This window comes from Myripristis murdjan, chromosome 12 (genome assembly GCF_902150065.1).
Source record: "Myripristis murdjan chromosome 12, fMyrMur1.1, whole genome shotgun sequence".
In the NCBI taxonomy this organism is placed as follows: Eukaryota; Metazoa; Chordata; class Actinopteri; order Holocentriformes; family Holocentridae; genus Myripristis; species Myripristis murdjan.
Window position 1 is genome coordinate 23,991,984 of NC_043991.1, and position 10,625 is coordinate 24,002,608.

A 10,625-nucleotide genomic window follows, 5' to 3' on the forward strand; every position below is an offset into this window, starting at 1 on the left:
CCATTGGTCGCGGGCTCTCCGCCCATCATAGTGGCCTAACTTCTCAGGGGTTCAAGAAAAACACCCAGCCAAACGGTTTAGGAGCAGTAGATCTTCTGTTGCTGCAAATATGTTTAAGATTGTGTCTCGTTTCAGCGGCCCGTCTGTGGGTCATATAGGAGAATCCTGCAGCTTGATTGGTTCGGCCAAATTCCATGTGGCAAATGGTGAGTTACCACGGAGATAAACAACAACCTATTCATTGCATTGGGTGTGGTCATATGCATTTAGTCCTGCCGAAGAGTGCGTAAAAAACGCGTGTATGTTGCACACTTAGATTCAGATTTTGATTGTTAGGGCGAAACACGGGGTTACACATCCCTGTGTGGAATGTTAACTGTCCCAGCTGAAGTGTAATAAAATAAATCAATAAAGTCGAGCCTAAATGGAATTCAACGTTAAAAACTTGCAAAAAATACCATACACAGTGAGCTTAAGCAGCCATGGCCTAGTGAAGGATTGCCAACTATGTCTCCAAATTCCTGCATTCACATTAAAGTTTTCCTTAACGGAGCAAATGCAATTTGATTTGCGTGTAAAAGGTGGGCGACTGCAAGTCATACCTTGTTTTACCACTTTGCACAGACTTTTACTAACTATTTTTCACTTGAAAGAAGCCCTTAAGCTTTGGAATAATAGCCAATATGATTTAGGCTTACCTGTGTTCAGGGGCACTGCCAGGAATTTTGGGCCCCATGAAAAAATGTATTTACTCGATGATGGTTTAATAATTTTATATTAGTTTTTACCTTTTTTGGGGGCCCCTGTCAAGCAAGGGCCCTTGGAATTGTCCTAACTTTTCCCCCATATACGGCGCCCCTGCCTGTGTTAAACATAGTGAGGTGCAAAGGTGATTTTAACAGAGCTGAACAGTGAGAAACACGGTTAACCAGTTCCCTTACCTGTCTGAATTCACTTGCAACCCTTTAATAGGTGCATTATGTCAAAAGTCAGCCGTCAAATCCCCAGCCACAGACCTCCCAGAGATGCCACCGTGTGATTTCAAACCAGTGGAGTACAAGGTGAGAGGAAAACTGATAATGTCACCGTCACTGTCAAATCAGGGATAACCCTTGTAATAGAGGTCTCAGCTCAGGGTTAAGTGTAGTGTGAAGCAGGCTAATAAAAAATAATCCTGTGTCTGTGTGTCTGTTGAGGACCTGTCCAAAGAGCGCATGATGGAGATCCGTAGGCAGAACTGCCACCCCATGACGATGAAGGTTACATACTATAAGAAACCAGTCTTCATCCACCAGGGCCACATGCAGTGGCTGTGGGACGTGGATGGTAAACGATATCTGGACCTGTTCGCTGGTGTGGCCACTGTCAGCGTGGGCCACTGCCACCCGTGAGATCCTCTTAACTGTTCGCTCTATCACACACTGAGTCCATGTTTTATTCTCTGATACTGGGTTTGCAATCTTTGAAATGCTAACATTGCAACTGTCGAATGCCATTCTTACCTTTTCTCCCCTGATGATGTCTGTGGGTACAGAAAAGTGACAGCAGCTGCAGAGAAGCAACTGAGGCGGTTGTGGCATACTACTAACATCTACGTCTATCCTACTCTCCATGAGTATTGTGAGAAACTAGCCTCCTTCTTCCCAGATCCTCTGAAGGTATTTTGCCGGATTTTGAAATACGTCACCCACAGGCAGATTAATAAACTTAAATTCAGATGTGGACTGATGAATGATGAATGTCTGCTGGTCTGCCCTTCTCTGTCCAGGTGGTATATCTGACCAACAGTGGCTCAGAGGCCAATGACTTGGCTATGCTGATGGCTCGACTTCATACCGGCAACTATGACATTATCACTTTCAGGTGAGTTTGTTATTATCCAAAATAGGGGTGGTAATCACTGGGCAATGCTATACAATAGAATACTATCACAATACTTTACCCACAATAACAATGGTATCACGATACAGGCAATTCTGCGATATGTTATAAGATAATCAGCTATAATGCACACAATATAAAAAAATACCCGAGAAAAGGCAAAATAATTTTCCAACAAGCAGAAATTAATTATATTTTACAATGTTTTAATACTCAAATAAAGCTCAAATATTCATACTAAGTATATCGATAATATATCAAGAGGAGGTATCTCATTATCGATTTATTCTCCCAGCCTTTGTCATAATGTTAACATTTTTTATGAAATATTTTTGGAATTGCGGCAATGCCTTATGATCTTGATAGGGACAATGTTATTCTAGGACAAGGCTATCATAAAAAATATGATTCAAAGGTAGTTTAGATACCCTTCTCTGGTGTGGTAATATGTTTTTTTCTGACTTTGCAATATAAGAGAGATCACAAACTTCCAGCTGCTGGCTATGGATATTTCTGTTTTGTCATTCTCATGGTATACTGATTAATCGACACCCTTACTATCAGTCTGATATGTGATGTTTTTATGTTTTTCATAGACCTTAATGTCCATAAAGGTTTTATTGACCCATATTTGTCTCTTCCAGAGGGTCATACCATGGCGGCAGTCCACAAACCATGGGTCTCACCTCCAATGCAGCATATAAATACCCTGTGGCCAACGGTTTAGGCTGCACCAACGTATGTACACATGTATATGCACCATGCAGCAAGGGAGTGCTAAATTACATAGTGCATTAATACATTATGATACCATATCATATGACAGCAAGAGGCAATGCAAACCGCACATTTTGCTTGAACATTTTAATTAAAGTAAATAGTGAGATAATGGAAAACTACTTCAGCACACCATGTTTCATGATATTTTCTCTGCACTACATTACTCGTGGCAGTCGATGTCAGGTTGATCCAGCTGACTGGGTTTCTGTCTAATAAACAGACAATGTGTCCCGATGTGTTCAGAGGTCCGTGGGGAGGAAGCCACTGCAGGGACTCTCCGGTACAGACCATCCGAGAATGTGGCTGTGCTCAAGGTACACACACTCACACCCCAATGCTTCAGCACACACACACTGTTTCTCTCTCTCTCTCTCTTCCTCCCTCGCTCTCTCCGTCTTTTATACAGCTCTGATACAAAACCAAAAACTCGACCATTGTCTTAGGGATTAAATGTTTGTGTCGCAAGATGACACAAACCAAAAGATAAACTAAATGAAATTACAACTAACCTCCTTTGTGTCCAGCCAAATAAACAATAGTTCAAGCCCCATTGCCTGGGATTTACACTCACTCACACACACACACACACACACACACACACACACACACACACCACACACGTGCTTTTCAGCAGTTGGGGGCCATTCATTCACTCAGTTAGGGCCACACATTGATCTTGGATGTCTCACTTGAGAGTCTTGGCATACATCCACAACATGGGAGTGAAGAATTTTTCTTCAACTAAGATTTTCTGCAAAGATTTTCAAAGACCTTGTAACACCCATTTTGGTGATTTTTAATGTTTTCACTTCAGTTGAAAGACCACATGGTCCTCTAAGTTAATGCACAGTGTTAATGCATGGCGGTAGACAATACCTTAATGTGGGGATTATCAACTTTTGAATTGTTTTTTGCTGCATTTGTCGGCGATTCATATCACATACAACACAGCGTCTATGGTAAACTGCTGCTTTACATTCCCTAGTATGAAATTAATGTGTATAAACAGATAACATATTTAAAAGACCTACCTTTTAGTACAGTTTTTGTCATTTTGACAGTGATCAAGTTGTTATAGAAGAAATCTATAACAGAGAAATCTGTTCTACACTTTTGGATCTGATGGGGCTGAAATTCAAAGGCCTAAAGGGGATCAGCTCTTACGAGAATAGAATGCAAGTGTCAGTCTGAAGTTCAAAGTCCCTAACTGCCGATGAAACATTTACCTTTTTCAACCTGTTGTCATTTTCAGAAATATTCTACCCCTAAGTGCAGCCTCCGAGCAGGAGGGTCTACCTGGAAATGGTCAATATCTTAATAAATCCACATGACACGTTTTATTGCAAAAAGAAAGATGAGGTCCAAGGAATCGCGTGGATTGTGCTCAGATATATTGTAGATATTAGGATGTCATGTAAAAATTAGTATAATTTTTGGTATACTGCATATTAGCATGGCAGACTGAATATAATTAGTGAATCGATGTTTTTATATTGATGCTTTGCAGTGGACTCATTTTTTTATATTCTGCAGGTCATTGTATGGCAAATGAACACTACATTGGACAGCTCAAAGAGACACTTGTAACCAGTGTTCCAAGTCGAATTGCTGCTTTCTTTGGAGAACCTATTCAGGTATTACAGTCCTATGGTGTGAAATAGGATCACTAAGTATAAAATGCTATTAATTAATTACACTGGATCCATTGTTGCACCTTACTGGATATTAATAGTACTGATCTTATTAAAGCGTTGTGATATTAATAAATAATTCCCATAATTTCCAGTAAAATCAGAATAGCCTATGCATTTACCCATGACCTTTGCTGAAATGTGTTGCCTTTGGCTAAACTGACATGGTTAAATTGGATACTTTCAGAATACAACACATGACTGCTTACAGGACTGTGTGGTAAATGAATGGTATGTAAATGTGTATGCCACATGCAGGGTGTGGGAGGAGCTGTCCAATACCCTAAAAACTACCTGAAGGAGGCTTACAGACTTGTAAGGGAGAGAGGTGGGATCTGCATCGCTGATGAGGTTAGACATTCATGTTTTATATAGCTGAGTATTTTTGGATTGATTAAGTATGGCTGTACTCTGCACGGATAAGGACCTAAAACTTGTGCATTGCATCAAAGTACTCTGGGTTTATAGGTGCACTTTTTTTTTGTTGCAAAATTAGGGTGATGTAATGCTGTAATATACAAAGCTAATTATGTCAGGATTAGTGTGTTCAGTATTGTATGTGTTAATCATTTTTGCCTTTTGTACATTGTTGCCTACCACTTCAAATATGGCAACTGAGCAAAACATGGGGATTAACGTAACTGTGAGATTAAATGATAGGAATTGTGTAAAATCATCTGGTTGGCACCTGGCAGGTCCAGACTGGGTTTGGGCGGACAGGAAGCCACTACTGGGGTTTCCAAGGCCATGACGTAATTCCTGACATGGTTACAATGGCAAAGGGCATTGCCAATGGATTCCCTATGGGAGCCGTTGTTACAACACCAGGTGAGATATTAAGAGACAGCCATAAAATAAAGCTTTTGTTTGACTGTTGTATGTCAGTCTGTCTGAAAAAAGCGTGCTGGCAGAAAGAGCTCTAGTTATTAGGTAATGCATGTCTCCACCTCACAATCTGTAGGCCTAAGCTGTGTTTAAAGGATCTTGAAATAAGTGAGTCTCAGATTATCATACACTGATCACAGCGTGTGTTGTTATTGTGTTTGCACCTCATGTTACTTGCTAAAATAGCAAGTCACCACAGCTCTCCCTTAACCCTCACTCTCTCAAAACTCTAGAAATGCAGAGGTCCTCACTATTATTTATTTCACTAAAAGTCCACACTATTGTTTTTTTTTTTTTTATGTCATATTGAATCACCTGTTGAATGGCAATGATGTGGTCAAAGCTACAATTATGCACAGTACAAATATAATGTTTTTTGTTTAGTTCAAAGGTTGTGTGTGCATGCCTATTCATGTCTGTTCCAGAAATTGCTGCTTCCTTTGGCAAGGGAGTTCACTTCAACACCTTTGGAGGAAATCCTGTGGCTTGTGCCATCGCTTCATCAGTGCTGGATGTAGGACATCATCTTCATTTTCTACCCAAATCCTGTAATGTAATCTATTTCAGTGTAAGATCATTATAGGCGAGGTTTAAACCTGGAACTCCATAATTATTAAGGACGTTATATAACAAAATGTTTAATCATCAACTGACTGCATGGCACTTGTTTGTGTTTCTTCATTTTCTCTCTCTATAGACTATCAAAGAGGATGGCGCGCAGCAGATCAGCCATGATGTGGGCACCTATCTGCTGACAGAACTGGCCAAATTCAGAGACAAATATGAGATTATCGGTGACGTCCGTGGAAAAGGCCTGCAGATTGGTGTGGAAATGGTCAAAGACAAGGTATCCTGTTCAGCAGGGTTAACAGGAGGTGATACTCGTCTCACCAGGCATGTTTACGTGTGTGCTATGCCTATCAAGGGCATGGTTCAGGAGCGCACCGGTTAATCATTAGCCTGATCTGCAGTGACTACCCATCTGTGACTGTTGACAGAACACGACAAGCAGTGTTGCGCTGACATGTTGTTCAGTAAATTGTTCTGTTGGCATTGATACAAAGTTATAATGATTTGAACCACTTTGGCAAAAGCGTTGCTCTTTCCATTCACTCGTCATCCTTCCCATCAGTCGCAATATCATAGACACTGCTGATCAGCCTTGGAGAATGAGGCATGTCACAACTGCTTATTTTACTACTCGGGCATTCTCATAATATCACTGATTGGCCCAAAGGGGGGAGAGGGTGTTACAGTTGCAGGTCATAACAAGGTAATAAATTAATACCACATCATACCTGGGGGACACCATGTTTACCATTGACTTGTGTGTTTGTTGCCTGTATTGTATCCATCGTAACAGGATTTTGGTGTGAATGTCATAGATTTGGTTGGCTAACAGTCTAACCTTTTACACACCATCAGTTAATCATAAATGCTTATATTGGTAGTCATGCAGTGTCAACCATAGTATAGACGTATTTTGAGCTAGTGGGATATTTAGCTCCATTCAGCTCACACACGAGGATTCCCATCATCCCCTAGTTTGTCCAACCCACGCCACTATTGCCTCTAGAGCTTCAAGGTCCAAACTAGAGCATGTTACCCCCCTTGATCTTTGCCTGCTGAACCACCCTTGGTCCCATGCACCACGACTTCTGCCACCACCTCGGCCTTCATTGATGGCTGAAGGCTCAGTTTGTACCTAAAACACTGATAAAAACCCGCAAACAAGGGGAAAACTCAGTTGGCACCGACAGCAGTGATAACAACGGAGAGAACAAGTGATGTGCTGAGAATCGCCGCCCCCATGGCGACAACATTTCTTAATCTTGTGATACACGCACAGAATCCGATCGCTCTCTCAACTACAGCTCATCCAGAACTCAGCAGCGAGATTATTAACTCCATCCATGGCCTGGCTCCAGATTATATTAAAGAACTTTCAACCCCTTACAATCCAGCCAGGCCCCTAAGATCAGCTGATTGAGACCTTTTAGCTGTCCCACCAACTAGACTGACAGCTAAGGATGACTGTGCGTTTTCAGTTGTGGCCCCTCGCCTTCCACTCAGTGTGAGATCAGCAGACTCCACTGCAGTGCCTCCTTAAAACTCACCTTTACAAGATGGCCTACACTTAACAATGATTTCCTTTTCCATTATCGCATGACTTTTATATTTTGTCTCTGTTACTATTTTGTGTTTTATTTTAACACTATTTATTTTAATTGTGTACGTAGTATTTTTTATATGCACCTCCATACAATCTGCACTTTTATGTGTTTTAAATCCAAGTGTTTGCTCTTTTATTGGCATTCTATCTGCTTTATATGGGATCATCTCTTATATTTGCATCTTGCATTTATATACTATATATGGTTTATTTACCTTACTTGAATTTTGTCTCCTTTATATGAGCTTATTCCTTCCACATTGATATATAAACCTAATTCTTTTATTTTGCACTTGCACTGCCATTTGTTTACGTATGGGCCCAGTGCTTCTTAATATATAGTATGTGTTCTCCTGTTACTAATTTTTGTATGTCATACAGGGGGTTTGCATGGGTTTTTCTTTGGAAATCTGGAAAGCACTTCATTCTTATGCTTGAAAAGTGCTCTATAAATAGAAATTATTATTTATACAAGTAAACTTGCCCTGCCACTATCCTGGTCAGCTGATGGTATTTACATTGTGTGTTGCTGTAACAACTATGATGCAATGTTCACCCTGAGCCACAGCAGCCATGCCTCCCTCTCTCCATCATCCACAGGCCAGCAGAGACCCGCTGTCCCCCGAGGCGATGTCTGAGATCTTTGAGGACGTCAAGGACATGGGAGTCCTGATTGGGAAGGGAGGATTATATGGACAGGTAAGATTTTCTAGCTTTATTTGTTGTTTGTTTGTTTGTTTGCTTGATTGCTTGTTTTTTTTGGCCACAGTTGGCACCCAGGCCAAGAAGTTGGTTTTGTGGAGTTGAGCCAGTTTGAAAAATACATGCTTCAGCCCACAGCCAATTATGCTGCTTGCCCAGAGGAGTGACAGCTGCTATGGTGTTTGTTCACTGTTTCCGCCATGAGTTTTTGCTTGATTTAGCAATTTTTCAAAAATAAATACTGATGATTAAATAAGAAGAATTAGACCTGGTTTATTGGGAGATTTGGATTGGCTGATGACATTAGCTAATATTGGCTCACTGCCCTGAATAAGAGAAACATCCTGGATATACACTTCAGTCCGGTTTCCTTTGGTTTGAACCTTTTTTGGTTATCTGGCTTTTCTTGTCACTTAGCTGTGAAATGGAAATTCAGGTGTAGATTTTACAAGCAGAGCAGTTGTTTATATTGTGTTTCCCGCTGTGTTAGACTGACATAAAACACAGACACCCAATGTATATTTAACTTCGCTTATTTTATTGATTAAGAAGCTTTTAGGAACAATCGGTGAACAACCTGTGTTCCTCCTCAGACTTCAGCGTCCTCCACTTGAATTCGCAAGTGATTTGATTTGAACAACGTCCCGGCGTCCTCTTTTGTACGGACATCAGAGCCTTTGGGACACACCCCACATTAAAAACAACCAAAAAATGCAGTGCAATTGTCAGTACATCATGACATAAATGGCACATCACTGTTTAAGTAAAAGCCATTCCTACACTGAAACACCTACTGGAGCTGATTCAAGGATCATCCCGGGATTGATCGTGATTGTAAGAACCAACATGAATCCCAACTTCAACATCTATGGGAAACAATGCAAAACCACGCCAAGCATACAGTATCCAGCAAGAATTATTCATTCACAATCTGCTGATCAGGCTTTAGACTGCATGCTGAGGACACATTTATTTAACCTATCAGCTTATTAATTATTGCTATTCCTGCCATTTAACATCTGTGCCAGAAATCAGGTACCTGGCTATGCAGATTTTTTTTTTTCCTGGTGTGCTATATTGTTTTGTCTCTCACTAATTCCCCCTCTCTCTTTTTCTGTTTCTCTTCCCACTGAAGACTTTCCGCATTAAGCCCCCTATGTGCATCACCAGGGAGGATGCAGATTTCTTCCTGGCGGTTTTTGACAAGTCAGTCCACAACTACATGAGCAGGAGATGAACGGGCTGAGTCAGACACTCACAATGCCGAGGGATAGCGGGACTACTCTTGCTAACATGGATCCCCACTCAGCCGTGGATTAAGCCTCTGTAAATCTCAAATTCCTGGTTTGAAGCACACAAACGGGGCTTCAAACCAGGGCTCTGTTCATGCCTTTGCATATTCACTGTGAAAGGGAACTTTACGATAATCCATATGTTGCAGTTACTGATCTGAAAGACCTCTGAGCGACACACAGTCCATCATCTCTGATTAAAACTGGTGGAAGGCAATTTTTCATAAAGTGCAGGCTTCACTACACAAAACTGAGAGCATTTATCACTCGTCTGATAGGAGAAAACGTCTAACTGCAGACTTCCTAACAGGCTTGAAATTTAACTTGTCCTGTTTCAGTCTACTAAATAATGATTGAACTTAACTTTACACTAACCGTGCTCGTCATTTATTCTGTAATTTGTAAATAAATGTTCTTTTCCTTCCTAAATGTGAATGTATTAATAATGAGCCTCTAAACTTAAAGCATGGTTTAAGTTTTAAAACATCGTCTGGCATCATTTAGAATCACACCAGGCAAAAATTCACTGGTTGAAGTACCAGGGTTCCCACTAAGTTGACAAAAGTAAAATTCCCAGACTTTTCCATGACTAAAATGTTGAATATCCATCACCTGTATAAAACTATTTTTGTCTTTGACCAGAATTTTAAACACAACTAAGCTTCAGAGGAGTGTATTGTTCTGTTTGACTATGAAAGTTGCTTTTCATTCAGGAAAACGAACATAAGATGAAGGCAATGAGCGATAAATATTATGTTTGGTGAATAACAAGTCACTGACTTTTCATACTGAGGCTGAAAAAATATTCCATGACTTTTCAGAAATTTCATGACCTCTGTGAACCCTGCAGTGTTGAGAAATTTACCACTATTCTGTATCTTCTTTGTGGAGTTCAAAACAACTGTGTATCTCCTTTTTTTTCTTGAAAACAGGAAGCTCACAGTACAAACACATCATTAAAGGTTCTACTGAATAAATGGCTCACAAATCATACTTTCAGTGAGAGATAAAAACATTTGAAAAAAAAAAAAAGCCATATTTAACTGTATTTTTTTTTTGGACAGACACATCCCAGAGTTTATTGTAAAACATGACCACTGGCGGCCTGAGCGTACATCAGTCAAATGTTGATATTTGTGTGAATACCAATGTGCAGCATCACCTCCAGCTTTATGACAGGTGAGGACAAGAAGGCGTAAGCGCTGGCTGAAGTTATACTTC

At 40.5% G+C, this 10,625-nt stretch overlaps 1 protein-coding gene across 1 annotated transcript; it reads left to right on the forward strand.

Annotated features, from left to right (window-relative positions):
* agxt2 (alanine--glyoxylate aminotransferase 2) lies at window positions 1-10,424 on the forward strand. The gene is made up of 14 exons (XM_030065228.1): window positions 1-206; window positions 973-1,061; window positions 1,197-1,387; window positions 1,535-1,658; window positions 1,769-1,863; window positions 2,526-2,619; window positions 2,882-2,975; window positions 4,195-4,295; window positions 4,611-4,703; window positions 5,048-5,180; window positions 5,663-5,751; window positions 5,935-6,084; window positions 8,011-8,109; window positions 9,248-10,424. The coding sequence occupies exons 1-14, from the start codon at window positions 110-112 to the stop codon at window positions 9,347-9,349; spliced, it is 1,551 nt and encodes a 516-aa protein (XP_029921088.1). The 5' UTR covers window positions 1-109; the 3' UTR covers window positions 9,350-10,424.
* The last annotated feature ends 201 nt before the right edge of the window (window positions 10,425-10,625 follow it).

Bases quoted from the DNA above. Each gene is read 5' to 3' on its own strand.
- agxt2 (XM_030065228.1), top strand. From the start codon at position 110: ATGTTTAAGATTGTGTCTCGTTTCAGCGGCCCGTCTGTGGGTCATATA. The intron at 1,388-1,534 runs GTGAGATCCTCT...CTGTGGGTACAG, and splicing joins AGCGTGGGCCACTGCCACCC to AAAAGTGACAGCAGCTGCAG. The intron at 1,864-2,525 runs GTGAGTTTGTTA...TGTCTCTTCCAG, and splicing joins TATGACATTATCACTTTCAG to AGGGTCATACCATGGCGGCA.